This window comes from Pediculus humanus, genomic scaffold, assembly GCF_000006295.1.
Source record: "Pediculus humanus corporis 1103172107667 genomic scaffold, whole genome shotgun sequence".
Lineage (NCBI taxonomy): Eukaryota > Metazoa > Arthropoda > Insecta > Psocodea > Pediculidae > Pediculus > Pediculus humanus.
In genome coordinates, this window is record NW_002987276.1 from 389,432 (window position 1) to 412,237 (window position 22,806).

Below are 22,806 nucleotides of genomic sequence, written 5' to 3' on the forward strand. Positions count from 1 at the left end.
GGTGAAAAAATATGTCGATATGTTTACTGATAAATGACATGTTATTTATATTAATTTAAATTTGTTATTAATTTGTAATTAATTTCCATAAGTTTAAAATTAAACGGTTTTAATATTTTATGTTTTTTTTTATTTTACAGATGAAAACCAATGTGAAAGTATAACTAATTTAACGGAAAATTTTTTCTACATAGAAATGATTCATAAGAAAAAATGGTAACCATTTTTTTTTTTTTTTTTAATTGCTTCGTTATTTAATTTAATGATGAAAACTTTAAGTTGCAAATTAAAATTAAATTTAAAAATGTAGGATATAATTTCAGTCTTGTATAATTTTTTTTGAATTAAAACAAACGTTAAAATAAAAAAAGTAATATATATGTATATATTTTTATAATAAATAAATTAATCAGTCAATAATTAGTTAAAATTTAAACTACTTAAAATAAAAAATAATAATAATAAATGATTACCTAAAATAGTGAAAATATTAAAAACTTGTGAAATTTAAAACAAATGTATGTATGTATGAAATAATAATTTTTTTTTCAAGCCCTATTACTACCTTCTACTTTTTGTAATTTTAAGTCTTTGGTTCCTTTAGATTTTGAAAATGGTTGTTTGGAAAAATTTTCTCCATCTGCTATTGTTTCAGGTAGTTTTCTGTTAAGAGTTTCCGGTAATAGCAAAGCAAGACCTCCAGCTAACAATGCTAAACCACCGAAAATAAGAAGAGGAAGTGGTCTCCAATAATCCGCCTTTTTATATAAAAGATTTTAAAAGAAATTTGACATGAGTAATTCAAGTTCGAAGAGCGTTTGTTTGATTAAGAAATGAATTTTTTAAGTAATTACCAGAAGATTGATATAAGGAGCTAAAATTCCTCCTATTCTCGCACTCATTGAACAAGCTCCCAATCCAGCATTTCTAATTACAGTAGGAAATTGTTCGGTGCTGAAAACGTAAACGGTACCGTACGAAGATGTAATGGCTAATTTGCCAATCATTGCCAACACAATGGTCAACCAATTCATATCTAAAAGAACAATAAGGTACAATTAAAACAGGTTTAAATTTTTCAAAAATTTAAATTAAATACTAACGTGAAGGTACAAAAAGTGTAGAGAGAAGAGCTACTCCTCCAATAAGAAGAGCGCCACATAGAGTGAATTTTCTTCCGAAACGATTTAATGTAAAAATCAATATTCCATATCCTGGAAATTCCATAATACCAGAAAGACAAAAATTGAGATAATCGTTTCCTCCTAAATTTGATGTACTCCATGATAATCCATAGTATGCCAAACTATTTACAAACCTAAACGAAAAAAGGTGAGAATTTTATTTAATAGAAATTAAAACAACAACATCGTCACTTTATCAATTTAAATTTTATTACGTCATTTACCAATTAAAAAATATATTAATACTTCTTTTTCTCAAGCTTGGATGTCTCATGAGATCTAATATACTAGGACGAGGAGGTTTGGCTGCGGTCGTTTCTTTGTAGGGTACGTCTCCATTTCTTTGTCTTATTTCATAATTATTACATTCTTGCTCTAAAATTTGTTTTTTTTCTTCTGCTGCTTTTTCTTCTAAAGTTTCAGCCGCGAGTAAATTGTCCAACATGTCTTCAGTAAGTCTTACTTTATTTTCTTTGGCTGCTTTCATTAGAATTTGTTTAGCCTCTGCGTGTTTTCCTTTGGTCATTAACCATCTTGATGATTCTGGAATGACCCTTGTAAAAGAACATATTAAATTTCGATAAAATTTTTAATAAAAATTTTAATTAATTTTTTTTTTTTTTGTTTTGTTTCAGTCAAAAATTTCAAAATCCTTACCACCAGTAGGATATAAATAAAACTCCGGGAACTAAAGTGATGACAACTTGAAAAATTCTCCAGCTATCTTGAATGGCATATGCAAAACCAGCGATTAAAAGGAAACCGATGGAAAAAAACATGTGAACTATGGTTCCAGCAAAAAGTCTTTTTCCCGGTCCGACCATTTCCATGGCTAATTTTTTTTTCAACCCGAAAACAAAGAAGCAGAAAAATGAATCGAATAAAATTAACTTCTGCGTAATTTTGGATTCATTTAATTAATTACCGATGACATAAGCCACCAAAAATACTCCAGAAGTTGTAGCTCCGATCAATATTCTCGCCAAAACGAACGTAATATATTCTGGCGCAATAGCTGCAAGTAAACCTGCTGCAAGCTGTAAAACTAGCGAAATGAAAAACGTTGGTCTTCGTCCAAAACGATCAGACAAATCTCCGAATATATAGGAACCTATTAAAACGCCTGTCATAAAAAGAGAATCGGCTGTTGCTCGAAGCCATGCTCTATCACAGACCAGGAGGAACTGAAAATTTAATTGAACAAAAGGTTCAAATGTTTTTTCGTGAGGTAAATAAATAATTACAAAAATTTTTTTTACTCTACACGCTACTGGATTTGTACTTGGATTTATCAAAAATCCATTTATTACATTCTTTGGTTTTATTAGCAGATATTCCTTCTTTGAAATAAGATTCCGAATAGTTTGTATCGTACATTTTACAAGTAGACCATGTTTGAGAAAATCATCCCACGGAATGCTTAAATTTGAACGACGGGGAAAGTTCATAAGTTGCATTGTCATATTCGAATGGTAACTCGCACCTAAATATTTTTTTTTATTTTTTTTTTATAACGAAAACATACAAAAAAAGAAAAACAAACTATTTTTATTGTTTTAGTTTATATTTACCTGTGATTTGGTTTTGCACCTAAAAACACTCCAGCTAATTTGTGAAAAGCGCAAGGTATTACGGTGAAACATAAAAGAAGGTATATTCTTTTTTGGTATCTTCCAAATTCTCCTAAATGTAAAAGAACATCATCATATGCCATATTGTGAATTTCCGCCAAAGGGATTTCTTGGAGTCCGTCCTCGGAGGCGGATTCAATTTCCGTTACCGGTAACTAAAATACATATATTTTAAAAAATTTACCAATTATCGAAAACGCATAATTTATAAGTTCGCGAACGTTAAACAAAAAAAACACGATAAAACAATAAACCTCCTAAAATTTATACCTTATTAAAATACCTCCTAAAAAAACACCGTCTTCTTACCTTATCATTCATATCATACATCCTCAACTTATCATTATTACCACTAAAATTTTTTTCAAATATTTTCATTCCACTTTTAAAATTTTACACGGATTTCCTTTCATTTTCATATTAATTAAAAATTTCGTTTTTTTTATTTTGGCAAAAAAAAAAAAAAATTTAAAGATAATAATAATTATCGTTCGTTTAAACCGTTACCAATATTTTTATTATTATTATTATTATTACTTTTTTTTTTATGTGACATTTTCAAAAACCGATAACCATTTTTTTTTTTTTAAATACGATATTTGTATTTCTACAAAAGCGAAAAAATTATTTTTACTCAACCATATTTATCGATCCTTTTTGGTAAAATTTTTCATTCGACACCGAGCCTGCGCTGTTGTGGTAATTACCAAAATGATATTAATGTTATTATCATTATTGTTTTTATTATTTATATTAATTTTAATTTAATTATTTACTTATTTATTAATATTTTATTTTATTTTACGTATGATATTACGACAGGGAATTTATTTATTTATTTTATTTAAAATTTGTGAAAAAAATAGATTTTCAATATAATAATAATAATAACTTAATAATAATAATTCGCGCTCTTATCATATGCAAAAATAAAAATAAAAAATCATCAAGGTTAAATCATTTATTTTTTAATTAATAATTCTTAGGACAAAAAAAAAAAAGAAAAATTTTTTTAATGTTATTTTTTTTTTTTGTTCTTTCAGGCGATATTTTCCACATTCGAATGTGAATTTTCCCCGAATGGGGGGGGGGGGGGGAAAGAATCACGACGTCACGACACTCGAGATTTTAAATAATTTTCAAAGCGTAAAAATCGTGCTTTTAAGGTAAAGTTATAAAATTTTTATATATTTAATTAAAACAAAAAAGTTATACGAAATACCTCTTCACGTATTTAATTTAAGAAAAGAGAGAGAGAGAGAGAGAGAGAGAAAAAAAAGGTCAATAAAAGTAAATGGGTTAAAATTCACTTGAGGACGTTTAAAAAAAAAAAAAAAAATTATAAATAAATTACATATTCTGAATAATAATTGTCTATGAATGACATTAGGTCATATCGATTAGAGATTTTTAAACGTGAATATGTCATACTAATAAACGATAATAATAATAATAATACATCTTGAAAAAATTATAAATAATTTTTTATTTAATTTATTATTATTATTATTCACTTGTGATCGTAACAACGGTAAAATTATTTAATTGTTTTTAATAGTGTAAGAGGTAACAATAAATAACTCATTTCACTTAAAAAATTTATTGAACTTGTCAACAATGTGTTTTAAATACATTGTTGACAAATTGATTCCACGGATAGAGTGATTAAAAAACAAACAAGGTCTGACAATAATTTAATTTTTCCTTTTTTTTTTTTTTATTTTACAGTTGAAAAACGAAAAATAAAAATACAATTAGAAGAACGGAATGAAAGACAAACAACAACAATAACAACAAACGATGAATACCTTTACCTGATTTCAACTTGATGGTAAGTTTATGTATATATATATATTAAATAATTTAAAACTCTACATCAGCTGATTTCCAATTTTGACATAAACAACAACAACAACAACAACAACAACAACGTTGTTGTTGTTGTTGTTGTTTTCATAACGAACAAAAAAATTTATTCGCGTAATATTTAATAAACCTCGTAATAGTAATTGACAATATAATTTAATCAATCGCGTATTTTTTATTTTTATCAGCAATTATAAGTTCATTTATTGATAGGCAAAAAAAAATCGATTGATCGATCACGCGATCGTTACGTTAGTTACATAAAACACTTCACATTATTATTATTATTATTATTATTATTATTATTATTATTATTATTATTATTATGTTTTTAAATAATTTAAATTGATAATATTAATAAATAAATAATTTTTTTATTACCGAGAGAAAAAAAAAATTTCGTTGCGGTCGTTATAAATTTTTTTTTTTTTTTAAAATCAGCAATTTTTATATAAAAAATTGCCAACTTGTGAGTATAAATAATAATAATAATAATAATTTTAGCTTACCAACTAGCTTTTCAACGACTACTACAACCATTTATCGACCTTGCTTATAAATATTAATAATAATAATAATAATTTTTTTTTACGTACATATTTTTATGATGTAATAATATTACGATGTGAATTAACAAACAATTATTTATTATTTTTTTGCATTATATTAAAACGTATTTAAATAAGAATTTTATTTTATATATTACTTACGGCGGATAAAAAGTAAATTTTTGTTTGTTTCCCCCCACCCCCCATTTATTTATTACGGTTATATATTTAATATCATTTTCGTTACCATTTTAGTATTTATTTATATTGAGAATAAGGAAATACATAACCCTAATAAGTATTTATTTATTTATTTATTTTTCTTTTGGGGGGCATTAACAAATGGAAGTACAACAAACGTTACATTTTTCAAATGGATAAAAAGGTTTATAAACATTAGAAAATGTCAACAACAACAACATTCTACAAACACAGTTAATACAGTTACTTGTGTAACTAATCCAATAATAATCATTATTATTATTAATGAGATAAAAATATTAAATGTTAACAACTTTTTCATTCCCCCCCCCCCATAATTAATAATCATTTATAGTTATTATTATTATTATTACCATAAAATGTGTGAAGTGTTTTCTTTCTATAGGATAAAATCAATTTAAAGTTATAAGTTAAAAAAAAAATTTTCTCACATTAAAGAAAATTCTGGAAAAATTTTTATGGCGTTAAAGGGAGGAAAAAATTAATGAACGAGGGCAAATTTACGAGGTTTTATTACAAATAATAATAATAATAATTGTAGCGATGTATTATCGTAAAGACAAAAAAAAAAGATTTGGGATATTTTTTTTTGTTCTATATTTATATACAAGTTTAAATATTTGTATTGTCGTTGTCATCATAAAGCGATAATAAACAATTTCGGTCAGTTTGTTTGTTTTATGTTTCTATTTATATATAAAAAAGGATATCGACCAAAAAAAAGGGAACGACCAAAACCATACTGAACATAACAAAGGCCTGTTATTAAATTATAACAAAAGTCAAAATTGGAAATTCAGGTACAAATTGTAAGGTCGTAAGAAGGAGGAAAAAAAAAATTCACCAAATAACAATACGTGTTATAAAGAAGGTGAGAAAATTTTTTTTTCCTCCCTCCAAACCTTGCATAATAATAATAATAGTGATAAATTTTTTTTTTTTGTTCATTTAATCAAATCATTTTTTCTCGAAAAGAAAAAAAAAAATATCACATTTCATTCATTAATTTAAAACGTTTTCATAGTTCGTGGCGGCGGTGGTCATATTTACAAAAAAACTCCCCAAATAATAATAATAATAATACTTTATTTTCAATCGTTTTGGGTAAAAATTAATTTATAAATAAATTAACAAAGGACGTTGATCTTTCGGATTTCGGTTACTAAATATAAACTGTACGCCAAATAATAATAATAATAATGATTTAAAAACGTTAGTTAGACTTAAAATTATTTAGGGAAAATACGGAAGCGGAAAAGGATATAAAAAAAAAAAAAACGACCGTTAAATTTTTTTCTACACCGTCAAATAAAAAAATAACCGTTTTAGGAACGTTTAAGAATTCGACACAATTTAAAAAATAATTGAATTAATGGAGAGTTGTTTTGTTTTTGTTTTTAAAGAAAAGCTAAAAGTTGGATCCACTGACACAACAAACATTATTTTTAAATTTTTCATTCACGCGACATTATATCATTTCATTTTTTCTTATTAAATAATAATAATAATAAATTAATTAATGAAACACTCACTTGTTGTTAAAAATATTAAACCGTTCATGAAGATGTTGTAAGACGCGTCCAATTTCCCGCCTTTTTTTAATATTATTATTATTATTAAAAAAAAAAAAAAGAAAACTAAAATATATATATATATAAATGAAGAATATAAATCCAAGTAAATAAATATATAACCGAACAGAGCCTTAAAACGCGGACTGATTTTACTGGGATTATTTTTTTTCGAACGGTTCGCACATGCGCTTTTATATTTAATGACGTCACTTTTTAACACGTGTTTACTTTTGAATGACTTGTTTAAGTTGGATAAAAATTGTTAATTTTAGGCGCGTTTAAAATGACCGTTTACTATTATTATTATTATTATTATTATATTTTGTTTTTAATGCTTCTTTTATTTTTAAAAAAAAATTCATTTTTATTAATGACTTTTCTTTCTTGTACGCACGTGTACAATACGTACGAACGTACACGTTTATTTACTCATTCGTAAAATGATTTCCCGGGGGGGGGAGGGGGAAATACCTTAAACCGTCGTACCTAATCGATAAAAATAAAAAAACGATTGATGACAAAAAAAAAAAAAAAAAAAAACAAAAAATTTTTTTTAATTGACATAGTTTTAAATTTTATTTATCATTCTTTTAAATGACAAATTTATTTTTTTGTTCGTTCTTTTTAAAAATCTGAATAATTTAAATCTTGAATTATATCATCGCCGCCATCATCATCATTATCACTATCACCATTGTCATCTATGTCATAATCGTTATCGTCATTGTTATCATCATAATCATCATCATCATCATCATCATAATCCGCATCTTCATTGTCATTATCATTATCAAACTCTCCTGATTCTTCGTCGCCGTCGTCCTCCTCCTCCTCCTCCTCCTCCGAACCTTTCATTTTCATTTTTTTATTCTTTTTACCATCTCCTTTTCCTCCTTCTCCTCCTTTTCTTTTCTTCTTGGGAGGTTCAAGTTCTTCGTCGAACGTGACATCATCGCTAAAATAATCAATTAATTAATTAATTATTACGTTAAATCCTTTTTTAAAAGCAACGATGAATTCTCGAGTTGGCTTACTTGTCTGATTCGTCCGATGGGAATAAAACTGGGGGTCCTTCGGATGATTTGTCCGTTTTATTTTTTTTCTTTTCCAATTTTTTCAAAACCGGTAATTTGAAATCTCCAAGCTGGGGGAAAAAAAAATTATATAATAATAATAACTTATTTATTATTAACGGACATTTGAAAAGTTTTAAAACTTACCGTTTGATTGCTCGTGATTTTTCTCGCTTGCTGTTGCACGTGTATCTTTTTCCAACTTTCGTAAAATTTCGAAAAGGGTGTTCCTTTCGCTCTTATACCTGCTTCGACGGCGTCCACCCCTTTCAAATCGTTTATTTTCAAATTCACTTTTTTCCGTTCTCCTTCTATGAATTTTGAATTTTCCGATATTTTATCCACGATCGATTTTAATTTTTTATTGTAATTTGTATATTTACACGTTTTTAAAAATTTCTTTATCTATGTAAAAGAAAAACCAAAAGAAAAAAAAAATTTCCGTTACAAAAATCTTTAAAACTTTTCTTCTTCATTTCATAATTTTATGATTAGCAACGGTTTTTTTTACAATACCTGAATAACGGCGGGAACTGTCACGTCTGGAAAGCTTACTCTATGACATTCCGTTGCCAGATATTCCATTAACAAACTGTATATGTTCTCTATGATGGCATCTTTGAAACCGTTTTCTTTCATTTGTAATTTTGAACATCTGAGCAAACACGTGAAATCTAACGGTTTCACCGTTAATTTTTTATGTTCTCTTTTAAAATTATAATCCCGAAGAATCTGAAATATGTAAGTTTTTCGTTTTTCTTAATTAATAATTTTATTTCCAGAAATAAATGTAATGTAAATTGTCCGACGAACGAAGGAACGAACGCCTCACGGAATAACACATACCTCTAACAAATAGGGTAGTATAGGAATGAAGACGTCACATTTACTTCTAATATTAATGAGAATTTTACAACAGTGAAACCTTAACGGATAATACGCGGCTGAAGGTACGAGTTTTATCGTTCCTATAATTATTTGAACCAACGGATATATTAGAGAATTTAACGGCGAATCTTTCGGTACGATTCCAAATAAATCTGCCCATAAGTGTAGTGAAGAAATGTAAGCCCAACTGTAAACCATTTTATACGCTTCCTGCATTAATATAAAAACAAGAATTAATGGCCGATCGAGTCAATATGAAATATCGAATTAATCAACTCTGGACTAAAAGTTACCAACTTTTTTTTTCTGCGTTATAGCACTTCTTAAATGTATTGCTAATTGTCTAATGTATAAAAATACCATGTGGTAACTAATTGTATTATCTAAGGCAAACATTTCGCATAGTGACTGCCTCATGAAATTGATTCCAGGAAGGGAAGAAGGTGTCACGAACTTCGTGTTTCGAACGTACGTCATGTGCATGACCTAAAAATACAATAGAATTTTTATAAATACGGCGAAAGCAAATGGTAAAAAATTGAAGATTTACAACAAACATACTTTTAATGCTTTTTGTAACAAAGATGGACGAAGATTGGATAAACGGAGTATGCATAAAAATGCTAAAACTCTTATAACATCTTCATCTGTAGCCCAAAGTTGAATTATTCTTTTTAAAAATTTCGATGAGGCTATCGGAAAACATACAATAAATGGACACCATTGATGAATGTGTTTGAGTAAAACTCTTAACATGTTTGGTGACGTGACGGAACATATCTGAAAAACGGTACGTATTTATATATATAATCATGAGATTTTTTTTCATTTTTAAATCGAACCAAAAATGCAACAATACCTCTACTAAATCGAATAAATAATTTTTAACAAGAGGTTTAATTTTATTCCAATTTCTACATTTCGATGGATTCACATTTAAGTCTTTGATTCTTAGAAATTTTTTTATAGCAGGTAAGAAGTCTGAGACGCACATACGAATAATTGAATTAAATACAACACCTCCTTCGACTTTATAAACTGATGTATTGTCATTACCAGGTGAAACACTGGCTAGAGCTGCTCGAAATGCTTCAGATACATCTCTTAAATCAGGAACTTGACTATGGGAAAAAAAAAAGTTAGTTATTTAATGAATATTTATAATTTTTTTAAAAATTGTTTTAAACTCTACCATCTTGTTTTTAATTTTTTCTGCAATTCTGCTACTTTTTCTAATGTAATTTTATTACTTTTTTCTTTTCTCGTTTTGGCAACTTCAGGATCTAATTCATAATCACTGTCATCGCTAGCAATCTAAACCAAAAAAAAAAAAAAAAAAAAACATCAAACTTGATATTTTCATATATCATTAATTAATTTTTATTTTAAATTCATTCTCACTTCTAACTCATCAGGAGGTTTATGAACAGATTCTTTAGCATCATCACTTTCAACATCGGAATCATTGAAATTTAATAAATTTTCATCATTTTCTTGTAAATATTTATAAAATTCAGGATCCGATTGTTTTAAATTCATTAAATTTTTTTTATGACTTTCAAATTCATTACTATCAATACTTTCAGGATCGCTGTCATTTTCATTTTTATCATTTTCATCTTCAAAAGATTCATTTTCATTAATCATATCATCATCATCATCATCATCATTCCATTTTTTATTTACAAGACCATCTTTTTTTTTATTTAGTTTTTTTTCTGAAATTTAAAGAAAAAAAAAAATTAACATCATTTTTGAAAATTTGTTAAATTCTATAAATTTTTAAAAACTATTTGCCTTCAACATTGTTTTCATCCTTCATGAATCCCATAAATTCATCTACACTCATAGATGCTAATTTTGGACTTTTTAAATCGCTCATTTTTTTCTTTTTGGTTTTTAATAACTTGACCGGTTTCTTAACTTTTTTAAGTTTGTCTTTCATTTTTCCTACAAAAAAAAAAAAATACCTGTAACAGAATATACCTGAGATAATTATTTTGAGGTTGAAAAAATGTTTCATAAATTAATAACGTTCTCAAAAAATAAAAACGTATGAAGAAAATGAATGGTACGGTTGCTCGTGTAATTTACCTAGTTTTTTAATAAATCAATCTGTGAAAATTAATTATTAGTTAATTATTTTCAAAATGAAATACACTGTTTCAGTCCACAAGTAGAGAAGCCATGTGCATATTATATCTGTGTAGTTTTGTTAAGTTGGCCACATTGATATCAAACAAAGGAATGAGAATTGAAAATAGCCAGTGATATGTATCCTTGTATCGAACGCCTTGTTTAGAGTATATTTCGCAATTATTTCGGTGCGTTTCATCATTTTTTTCATCCACTTTATTCCTTATTAAATACGAATAAGGTAAAAAACAATATTATTCAAATGAAATTTGTAAAAAATGAAGGACAAGTTTGTTATGGCAAGTGATCAAAATGTCCGACATAAAAATATAAGAGATAAAATGGTAGTGAATGAAAAAATCGGAGCAAGTACGGAGTCAAAACCGCCGGATAATGAAGATTCAGAGTCGTTGGAAGAACAGCCTTTGGATATAGGAGAACATTATTTAGTAAGAAGAAATGATGAATCTTGGCGTAAGTTTTTTTCAACCGTTATATTTTTGGTTAGAAAACCGTTAAATTATATATATAACCGTTCTATTAGACAAAAATTAGAAAACGAGAAAAATTAACGTTTATAATTATTATTATTATTACAGATCCGGCTGAAGTTATACAAAGCAGATATAACGATCAAGAAAATCATTATGAGTATTACGTACACTACGAAGGTTTAAATAGACGTTTGGACGAATGGGTGTCCAGAGATAGAATCATGTCATCAAGGTTCGACCTGAATGAACAACATTGGAAAAATAATGATAAAAGTAACAAGGATATAACTGATGGTTTAGATAGGAAAATAACAAGAAATCAAAAAAGGAGACACGATGAGATTAATCACATTCAAAAAGTAAATTTTTATTAATATGTTTTATTTTAAAATGTGTTTATTTTAATTAAGCGACAAAATATTTTGAATTTTCAATAGACATTTGCAGAAATGGATCCGACTACGGCTGCATTAGAAAAAGAACATGAAGCTATAACTAAAGTTAAATATATAGATAAAATTCAAATAGGAAAATTTGAAATTGACACATGGTATTTTAGCCCTTATCCAGATGATTATGGAAAACAAACAAAACTCTGGATTTGTGAATATTGTTTGAAGTACATGAGACTGGATAAAACATTTAGATATCACATGGTAAACAAATTTTTTTTTTTTTTACCTTTAATCGTCAACTCATTTTACCCATTAAATAAATTATATTTTCTTTTATAGAGTGAATGTACGGCTAGACATCCACCTGGTAAAGAAATTTATAGGCAGGGAACATTATCAATATTTGAAGTTGATGGTTCCAATCATAAAATTTATTGCCAGAATCTTTGCCTACTAGCCAAATTATTTTTAGATCACAAAACTTTGTATTTTGACGTTGAGCCTTTTCTATTTTACATTCTTTGTGATTCTAATAAACATGGAGCACATCTTGTCGGTTATTTTTCAAAGGTACCAATAAATTAATTTTTTTTTCGTTTTAAATAATATAAAAAAATTATCAAGTGATTGATGAAAAAATATATTGATGTGCTTTTGAAAATGTTTTTCCAGGAAAAAGAATCTCCAGATGGCAACAATGTAGCTTGCATATTAACATTACCCCCTTACCAAAGGCAGGGCTATGGTAAATTATTAATAGCCTTTAGTTATGAACTTTCCAGACAAGAAGGAAAAGTGGGAAGTCCAGAGAAACCGCTTTCAGATTTAGGAAAACTTAGTTATAGATCTTATTGGTCTTGGGTTCTTTTAAACGAACTCAGGGATTACAATAGAGGTTGTATAACGATAAAAAATTTAAGGTAAGAAAATAACGGATTTTTTTTCGATAAATCATCATCATCATCATTTTACCTTGTTTATGTTATTGTAATCGGGAAAAAAATTCGTTTTTTTGCATTTGTCTCTTATCAGTTTAAAAACGTCAATATCACAAACGGATATTATTTCAACGCTTCAATCAATGAACATGGTCAAATATTGGAAGGGACAACACGTGATTTGCGTGACGCCGAAAGTCGTTGAAGAACATATAAAATCACCGCATTTTAAAAAACCTCGTCTCACCGTCGATCCGAAAGCAATTTTGTGGGCTCCATTGAAAAAATCAAATGCCAAAACTGGAGGGAAAAAATAAAAAATATGTGAAATAGTTCGTTCTCAATATTTATTTTTGTTTTTTTTTTTTTTTGTTTTACGCTTATGAAAATACCTCGAAATAAGTTTTTAGACAAAAAAAAAAAAACAAACACTGACTTTGTGTATGTGCGCGTTCGCGTGCAAAAAAAAAGAAAAAAAAAGTTTTTAATAATTTTCGATTTGATGTAAAATGGTTGAAAAAGTACATGGAGAAAATTTTTTTTTTTTTTTTTAAATTAAAAAGCCCGTAATGAATCGGAGCTCACGTTCGAAAATTCGAAATGTTATTCGTCTTTTTTTTTTTTTTTTTTATTTTATTATGTATACACACACATATGTATATACACACGTTTAGGGTAACGTAGTAAATAAAAAAAAGAAGAAGAATAAGAAGGAGGAGGTAGAGGAGGAGGAGGGGAGAGACAGAGAGAGAAAAAAAAAACCACAAACGATTCGTATGATATTTGATAAGAAAAAAAAAAGACAACGTGTGCAAAGTTGCATGGACATTTTATCATCACCTAATCAATGCCGGAACCCGTTCGCAGTAATGTTACATCACGAAAAAAGTAATTCGAAATATCAGGAAATAATAAATCAATTGGAAAATTATTCGAGAGTCTTCATATATTGCTTCCTCTCAGTAAAAATAATATATATTTTTCGATAATTACTCAAGAGAACATACGTATTTAAATAATAATAATAATAAAATTATTTAGGCCACGTAACAGGAAAAAGAGAGTATGTCATCCGTTTTGTTGTCGTTTGAGATCATCCGCACGTGGTTTAGACGTAACTTCATCCAATTCTCTCATCAGCGCCGGTTTCACATCCTTGGGATTGGCTTTTTTATCAGCGTTCAGATATACTCCATTAATATTATATTACCTATCGGATATATTATCAGAACATGGATTTAAATTTTATTATTATGCTTGTACGTTTACCATATTTGGATGGTCGGGGATTTTATTGATAACGTTAGTCATTTTTGGAATAATACTGTCGGTAAGTTTTTTTTTTTTTTATAAGATCTAACATAATCATTATCGCCATCATCATCATCATCATCATTTGTAGACAAAGTTGAATGAATGAATGAATGAACTCATACATCGCGACTGAATATTTCTTTTTCTCTCTTTCTCTTTCTCTCTCTCTCTCTTTCTCTTTAGTTTTCAACGAAAATAAAACACAAGGGAATACTTTTACTTCATCCTTGGTGTCTTCTCTTACTCTATTTCGACGTGTTCGTTTGGATCGGTTTGGATATAATTCTCGAACCCGTACTTAATGAAATATCCGATGAATTGGATGGACCATTTTATTATTTACTCGTTACCTACATAGACAACGCAATTTTTTTCGTTATTTATTGGGTATACGCAACGTATTTCATATTGGCCGAATTAACAATTATTGAAAATAATTTTAGATAAAAAAAACCCAACGAAACGTGATTTATACGGTGACGTCATTTTTTGTTGTTTCTTTCTCTCTTTTTTTTTTTTATTAATTTAATTTTTTCCATAATATATTTCCTAAAATTATTTATTTATTTATTATTTTCTTTTAATAAGAAATAGGATACATACATAAATAAATAAATTAATTAATTAAATTTTTTTTTCTTTTCATTTATTTATTTATTTTTCTTCTTCATTTATTTTTCTTTTTTTTTTTTTCTTATTCTTTACATTTTTATTACAATAATAATAATAATAATAATAATAATAATAATGATTATTTATCATTATCATGTTTTTATTATTATTATTATTATTAAGTTTTTTTTTAAAAAAATATTTTCTTTTTATTTAACTTAATTTATAAAAAAAAAAAAAAATTACATCATCATCATCATCATTTACTTTTTTTTTTTTTTTCACTCCATAAATATTATATATATATATATATATATATATATATGTATAATTTTAAAACGATATTTATTATTATTATTATTATTGTTATTATTATTACTGGTTGTTTTAATGGAATACAAAATAATAATAATAATAATAGTAATGATGATAATAGTAATAATATTACGAACGAACAAACGAACTTTATAAACTTTTTTCTTCTCTCTCTCTCTCTCTCTCTCTCTCTCTTCAAAAGTACTTTGAAATTCGTATTGTTTAAATCATTATCATCATCATCATCATCATCATCATTATCGTTATTAAAATTAATTAATTAAAAATAAATAATTAATCGTTTTGAAAACTAAATTATTAATTATCATATATATATGTACAACAAAAAAAAAAAAAATCGTAAGGATGTATATACCTTGAAAGTTTTTTTTTTTCTTCTTCTTAAAAATTATCAATCGATCAATCATTCAATCAATCATTCATTCATTCAATCATTCAACCATTCACTTATTTACATAAAAATAAAAAATGCATATTCCTCATAATACATAATAATCATCATCATCATCATCATCATCATCATTAATATAATGAGGTATTTTATATTAAAAAAATAAACCGCGGCACGTACATATATATATATATATATAAATTATTAAAAATAATAATAATAATAATGAGTGAATGAATGAATTTTTTTTTTCGTAACAACATTCAAAAAGGAAAATAATAATAATAATAATAATATTAATAATTTATTTATTTATAATCATGGCGTGAGTCGATTGACCGACGACTCTTATTATCAATCAATTAATTAATTAATAAGGCAGGCATTTAATAATTTTATTATTATTATTATTATTATTATTATTATTAACTATTCTATATAATTTTTTTTTTACTACCAATTTTGTAATGATTGATTGATTTTATTATCATCATCATCAAATGTATTTAAAAACCATACCTATAACTGACTAGATACTATTATTAATAATAATTCACGCAGTACACAAAAAAAAAAAAAAAAAAAACGATGGGGAGGATGGGGTGGTGGGGGAAAAGGGGGAGGGAGGGAGGGAGGTTTTTTGTACCTTATTTTTTTTTAAATGATTTTTTTTTTTTGTTGCCCCTATTCATTCACATAAAATATGACTTATTTTTAATAATATTAAAAATCCTATGTAGGCATTCGGTAATAATTTTTTTTTTTATCAATCGATAAAGGCACAAATTATTATTATTATTATTATTATTATTATTTATTAAATTACAAATTTGTTATTAGTAACTTTAAATGAGTTTAATAATTATTATTATTATTATTTTTTTTTATTTTGCGTGCCAACAACTTTCGCCATGATTTCAATTAAGTTTTTTTTTTTTTTTTATTTACTCTACAAATAGTCGAGAGTAAAATACTCTGGGGGGGGGGGAGGAACTAAACTAAAAATTTAAAAAAATAAATTTCATGAAACACATTATTTTCCTTCTCTCTCTCTTTCTCTCACGTTTAACTCTCTTTTTTCTCTATCTCTCTCTCTCTCTCTTTCTCTCACAAATTTAATTTTTTTTTTTTTTCTCTCTAAGGTATACAAATAAATCAATTTCTCTCTTTTTAATCTTTCTCTCTCTCTCTCTTCCTCTTCCTCTCTTCTTATTAAAATTATCATTTTAAAAATTTATCAATTATTTATTTCCTTTTCCGCTTCTTTTCGTTTCCCGCGCAAACCTTTCTTTATTTAAAAAAAAAAAAAATTTATTATTATTTTTTTTTGTTTACCAACACGTTTATTTATGTGTGTGTGTGTGAGTGCGCGGATAAATGATTTCAACGATACATTATTATTATTATTATTATTATTTTATTATATATCGATTCGTTGATAACGAACGGGTAACTTTTTTTGGCAACGGTGACTGTGAAAACGCAAACGTTCAATTTTTCGCCATATTAATTTTAATAATAAAATCATCACCATCATCATCATCATTATTATTATTAATCATTTTCTTAACCACCTCATTTTCTCTCTCTCTCTCTCTCTCTCTCTTTGTTTTTTTTTCTTTTTTTAAATTTAAATTAAATTTTGTACTTAAAATTAAATTAAATTTTTTTTTTTTAAAAATCATGTTTCACTTAAACATTTCTAATAATAATAATAATAATAATAATCGATTCTTTTCGTTTCTCTCTCTCTCTTTCTCTCTTTTTTTTTATACTTTCGTTACCGTCGTTTTGACACAAAACAACAGCAAATCAAATTACATAATAAAAAATATATATATATATATATATATGTATATATAATTTTTTTTTTTTTTTTTTTTTTTTTATAACCAAACGAAAATATCAAACTCATCATCATCATCATCATCATCATCATCACAACGAACGAAGGCATTTTTGCACGAATGTTTTATTATGGTATAACGACGACGACGACGTGAATCACCCGTTGTCGTCCTTCTCTTTATTTACCAAAATTCAATCGTGCAAGGTGCCATTAATTTTTTATTTTTTTTTATTTTTTTTGTTTTTTTAAAAAAAAAAAAAAATATCGAATCGTAAAATATTAATTGGCGAGAGGAAGAAAGAATGAAAAAAATTCAAATGAATGAAATGGATTCATCAACCGTCGCAGAGAATAAATTCCTCCATGTCGCTATCTTGCAAAATATGTTGTGACGAGGTCGAATTCTCGCCACGGTCCTCGCATCAGTCCGCGTACACAAGAAAAGGTTGATCCGCCATATCCGCAACTTCGACTTGAACGTACTGGGGAGAATCCATCGAAACCATTTGAGATGTCATTAAATTATGATGAGCTTGAGGATTTCGTCCGACGGCGTTTCGCGATCTGTGTCAAAAAATTTACAATTTTAGCGGGAGAGATTTAAAAATTTCATTCTGCTACCACTTCTACTACTGCTGCTGCTGCTGCCACTACTTACTTTGCTTTCGCGTGAGTGAGAATATGTGATTTGAGATTGGTTGATTGTGCAAATTTTTTATTACATCCGTCGAATGGGCAAACGTAGGGTCGATCTCCCGTGTGAATCCGTACATGCGTTCTCAAATTAAAATCCAAAGAAAATCTTTTACCGCAACCTTCGAATGTGCACTAAAAAAAAAAAAAAAAAAAAAATGTTCTTTAATAATATAGCGAAGAAATATATACAGTCGTTGTTGAACTTTGACCTTTAACCCCATACTCACTTGGAATGGCTTTTCACCCGTATGTACCAATTGGTGACGTTTTAATTTTGAGCTTTCTACAAAGGCTTTCCCGCATTCGGCGCAAACGTGTACTCTGGGACCGTGAGTGTGTAAATGTTTTCTCATAGCCGAATTATCTCTGAACATTTTATTACAATCTGAAATTACAAACAGTGAGTAAGTGAATAAATTCATTGTTTTAAATGGGGGGAAACTTTGGAGTCTGAACTTACCTTTATGGGGACAAGCTATAGTTCGATCCATAACATCTAGTCTTTCTTTTTTTACTTTGATTTTGTGACCAGTCCTGTAATCGAATCCCTCATCCATGTATTGTGAGGGTCTGTTCGAGTCAAATCGGGGGAAAAAAAAAAAAAATTAATGTAATTAAACGTTTAAATCATTTCGAATGTTCGAATTAACTCAATGACTACTCGTGACTTTTTCTGACACACTTAAACGAATACACTTACATTATAGATTTTTGCAATAATAATAATAAAAGTCAGGCATCATTGAAGGTTAATATTAATAATAATAATAATAAAAATATAAATGGTAAAAGTAAAAATAACCTTGCAAATTCTGCGAGTTGTTTTGGATCGCTAAGATCCAATCCAGGTATTGGCTCTCCCGGTTCTCTTTTGAGATATTGTCCAGATTGTTCCAAATAATCTTCATAATCAGGTTCTCTATCCGGATTACTTGCTTCATCTTAAATAATAGGAGGAAAAAAAAAAAAAATTGAGAATATTTCAAAAGACAGGGAATTCATTCATTCATTCATTCATTCTTCATCTCATAACAAATTAACAATAATTTTAAGCTTTTATTATGGGGGGGGGGGGGGGGGTATTTTTTTTCTTTAAATTTTTGTCGTTATAAAGATAATTTTTTGAAAAAAAAAAAAAAAAAAAACATTGCCTAATATCATCACTAAGACTAAGTTGGTACATTTTTATGTTGCCAGGAGGTTTTTTATCTCGACAAAAAATTTTAAGATAAAAAATGGATTAGTAAAGTATAATATGACGGTTTCAAGAATCAATTTCTATAAAAAAAAAAAAAATACACACACCATATTTAATTGAAATAATTCACGTTAAACTTTTTTTTAAAAAAAAAAAAAAGAGTAAGTAAGGGTGTCGAACAATATTTATTTATATAGTGACACATTTAATTAATTTTTTTTTTTCCCAATTGAATCCAATGGACGCCATCTTGTTTGTTTAAATAAAAAAAAAAACAAAAGAATATGTTGTTATGTACAATAATTAAACATACGTCATAGGAAAAAAATTTGTTTTTTTTTGTTTTTTTCAAATTTAAATTTTTATCGAACGAATATGCCTAATCAAACAGACAGTAAAGTAAAGTAATATTTTTATTAATAATTATAAGAAATAGACAAAGCCACAGGTTCAATCTTATAAAATGGCCTCCATCCGCCATCACTTGGAAGAAGCCATTTGTAAAATATGGCAGCTTCCAATATGAAAGTTTTCAATGGCCGTCTAAAAACGAAAACAAACTTTACCAAGAGCGATTAAGAAATAAAATTTAAGAATTGAAGTTAAATAAAAATAAAAATCGGTGAATGAAAAAACCATGATTATCGATCGATAATGGCGGATGTGCGTCATCCTACGCAAACCCCAGCAAAACCGAGGGGATCAAAGACGCAGAAGTCCCGGCACTTTAACACCTGAGTTGGCGAATAGAATAACAATTTTTTTTTTTTTTTTAAATTTTTTTTCGACTCACCATCGTCCGTACCAGAAGCCCACATTGTAACGGAAAATTCTCCTTCTAATGTTTTAATTTGAACTTGTTTTTGCTCCCATTTTCTAGGGGATCTTACTTCACCTTCGAGTAATTCGTTGCCCCTAAATTTAGCGGTTCTCCTAAGTGGTGTTTTTTTAATACGTCTAGACGGGCCGGGTATGGACTCGACATAATTCATATCTTGTTCTAAAGGTATTTCCTCATAAGTTAAAGGGTCATCGCCGACTTCTACACCACATCCCACTACTTCTTCCGTAGTTTGCAATATTAAATCATCTCTACCTTCGGTAATAGATTGAAGGGACACTATGGGTTGCCCGTCTAAATCTATCGAAGTTTCTACTGTTTCGCACGGTAATTCTACAGGTACACTTTCTATTTCTACTTCTTCCCCTTGAATTTCAAGTTCCTCACATTCCTCGGACATCATCTTGCACACGATTGGAAACACTTTAAACACAAATGATTTAAAGCGCACTCTCCATTGCGCAGCGTTTACAGTTTGTCAAACAATCTAAAGCTTAAAAGTTACTACTGTTGCCAACTTTAATTTTTTTATTTAAAAAAAAAAAAAATGAACTTGGAATTGTAACTTTCCAAAAAAAAAATTTTATGAAAAAATTAAAAATTTTACTCCTTATTTAAATTTAAAAGATTTAATCTTTTTAATAAAATAAATTTAATTAAATTTTTTTGTAACCGTTAAAAGAACTCATAGAATTGCGCAGACGCAGTGATTTATTTTTATCAAAATTAATATCCCGTGGTGTAAATAATCTCTATGATTAGTACTATGCAATCATGGTTGACGAATGTACACGTAAAACTTTAAGTGCAATTCCATTATTAAAAACTAAGGCTGGTCCTCGAGATAAAGATATTTGGGTACAGAGATTAAAAGAAGAATATCAGGCTTTAATTAAGGTCAAATACATTATAAATTTATTCAATAGTTTTTATATTTAACTAGAAACATATGGATCGTTGTAAAGTATGAAAAATCATTCACAAAAAAAAATTTATGATTTCGAATATGTCATCCTAGCAATTAATAATTTCTTTCATTATTTTTTTTAAAATTCTAATATTTTATTAAATATATTTGAGAAATAACATTTAAAATGGCATCTGTGTACAATTTTGCAACAATTAAATATATCCATACTTTTTTACCTATAAGTATTAACTAAGAAATTTTGAAAGTTTTGACATTGAGATTGTATAGTATTGGGTTTTCTAAATTTTAAAATGGGTTTTATAATGAAATAAATCTAAAAATTTTAAATTATTTACAGTATGTAGAAAATAATAAGGCAGCAGATAATGATTGGTTTCGTTTAGAATCAAATAAAGAAGGGACTAAATGGTTTGGTAAATGTTGGCATATACAAGACCTTTTGAAATATGAATTCGATATAGAATTCGATGTGAGTTTTATAAAAGTCACATTTTTTTTTTTTTAAAGTCAATAAACAAAATTGTATTAATTCTTTATGAATTTGATTTTTTTAGATACCTGTTACCTACCCCTCTACAGCACCTGAAATAGCTCTACCTGAATTAGATGGTAAAACTGCTAAAATGTACAGGGGAGGAAAAATATGTTTAACAGAACATTTTAAGCCTCTGTGGGCTAGAAATGTACCTAAATTTGGAATAGCACATGCAATGGCTCTGGGTGTAAGTAATAATTTATTTAACTATTATAGGTGATTAGGTTTTTATTGATTGTATGAATTATAAAAGGTTTATTTTCTTTTACATAAGTTTACTCCATTTTTTTTTTTTTTTTAATCAAAAATTGTTTATTTTATTTAACTACCTTTTGTTTAAAAAAATAAAATAGTAAAAGACCAATTTATATTTATGTAATATAATACCATAATTTTTTAAATTTGATATTTATGATTTATATATATATTATAGATAGAATTTTAAGTTATTAAGTTTTAAAAATTTTTTACAGCTGGGACCTTGGTTGGCTGTAGAAATTCCAGATTTAATCGAAAGAGGAGTAGTTAATTACAAGGAAAAATCATGATGAATGAAATTTTAAAAAAAAAAATTATAATTTTAAAAATAAATAAATATATATATATATTCATAACAAATGTTTACAAACTTTAAATATATTACACATACATTTAATTCGAATGAAATTCAGTTTAAAAAAAACTCGATGACTTCTGGATACGAATAACTCGAGAAAAAATCTCATTAAAAAAATGCAAAATACCAAAAATTTACTGAAAATAAAAAAAATAATTTAAAAATCTGGTAAAATTAAATTCATTATTTAAAATGATAATAATTTCATGGGGTAATAATTGATAAAATTTAAATTTTATCACACTTCAAATGTAATGACATTGTTTTTCTTTTTCGAATGATAAATTTTTTAATATAAATTTTTACAATTTGTACTAATTTTTTTTTTTTTTTAAATAAAAAACATAATATATAAATAAATTTGTTTGAAAAATTTCTAAATTATTCCAACTTTTAATAATCATATATATAAATCTCATCTTTTATTTCAGAAAATGATCATTAACTTTATTTTCATTTTATGTAAAGTAAGTTAAAGTAAACATTCAAATTAATTAAAATAAATATTACAACTTTAAGAAAAACATATCGTAAAAAT

General features: G+C 26.9%; 6 protein-coding genes across 6 annotated transcripts; 3 read left to right on the forward strand and 3 right to left on the reverse strand.

Moving 5' to 3' along the window:
- Positions 1-548: 548 nt before the first annotated feature.
- On the reverse strand, positions 549-2,898 carry Phum_PHUM284880 (uncharacterized protein; the record flags this gene model as incomplete). The annotated part of the gene is made up of 8 exons (XM_002426845.1): positions 549-758; positions 855-1,036; positions 1,104-1,318; positions 1,409-1,738; positions 1,842-2,016; positions 2,110-2,368; positions 2,456-2,603; positions 2,756-2,898. The coding sequence occupies 8 exons, from the start codon at positions 2,896-2,898 to the stop codon at positions 549-551; spliced, it is 1,662 nt and encodes a 553-aa protein (XP_002426890.1).
- Positions 2,899-7,649: 4,751 nt separating this feature from the next.
- Positions 7,650-10,931, reverse strand: Phum_PHUM284890 (uncharacterized protein; the record flags this gene model as incomplete). The annotated part of the gene is made up of 11 exons (XM_002426846.1): positions 7,650-7,980; positions 8,060-8,169; positions 8,246-8,503; positions 8,615-8,830; positions 8,945-9,196; positions 9,284-9,472; positions 9,548-9,766; positions 9,846-10,107; positions 10,179-10,300; positions 10,388-10,704; positions 10,832-10,931. 11 exons carry the CDS (start codon positions 10,929-10,931, stop codon positions 7,650-7,652), a joined length of 2,376 nt encoding a protein of 791 aa, XP_002426891.1.
- A 469-nt stretch (positions 10,932-11,400) lies between these two features.
- On the forward strand, positions 11,401-13,266 carry Phum_PHUM284900 (myst histone acetyltransferase, putative; the record flags this gene model as incomplete). Its single annotated transcript, XM_002426847.1, has 6 exons — positions 11,401-11,596; positions 11,722-11,975; positions 12,054-12,272; positions 12,351-12,581; positions 12,684-12,931; positions 13,044-13,266. The coding sequence occupies 6 exons, from the start codon at positions 11,401-11,403 to the stop codon at positions 13,264-13,266; spliced, it is 1,371 nt and encodes a 456-aa protein (XP_002426892.1).
- A 530-nt stretch (positions 13,267-13,796) lies between these two features.
- On the forward strand, positions 13,797-14,710 carry Phum_PHUM284910 (uncharacterized protein; the record flags this gene model as incomplete). The annotated part of the gene is made up of 3 exons (XM_002426848.1): positions 13,797-13,837; positions 14,003-14,279; positions 14,447-14,710. The coding sequence occupies 3 exons, from the start codon at positions 13,797-13,799 to the stop codon at positions 14,708-14,710; spliced, it is 582 nt and encodes a 193-aa protein (XP_002426893.1).
- A 3,163-nt stretch (positions 14,711-17,873) lies between these two features.
- Positions 17,874-20,589, reverse strand: Phum_PHUM284920 (transcriptional repressor protein yy, putative; the record flags this gene model as incomplete). Its single annotated transcript, XM_002426849.1, has 6 exons — positions 17,874-18,015; positions 18,110-18,279; positions 18,375-18,532; positions 18,608-18,681; positions 18,950-19,088; positions 20,139-20,589. The coding sequence occupies 6 exons, from the start codon at positions 20,587-20,589 to the stop codon at positions 17,874-17,876; spliced, it is 1,134 nt and encodes a 377-aa protein (XP_002426894.1).
- Positions 20,590-20,960: 371 nt separating this feature from the next.
- On the forward strand, positions 20,961-22,200 carry Phum_PHUM284930 (Ufm1-conjugating enzyme, putative; the record flags this gene model as incomplete). The annotated part of the gene is made up of 4 exons (XM_002426850.1): positions 20,961-21,083; positions 21,455-21,586; positions 21,672-21,839; positions 22,126-22,200. The coding sequence occupies 4 exons, from the start codon at positions 20,961-20,963 to the stop codon at positions 22,198-22,200; spliced, it is 498 nt and encodes a 165-aa protein (XP_002426895.1).
- Between the last annotated feature and the right edge of the window lie 606 nt (positions 22,201-22,806).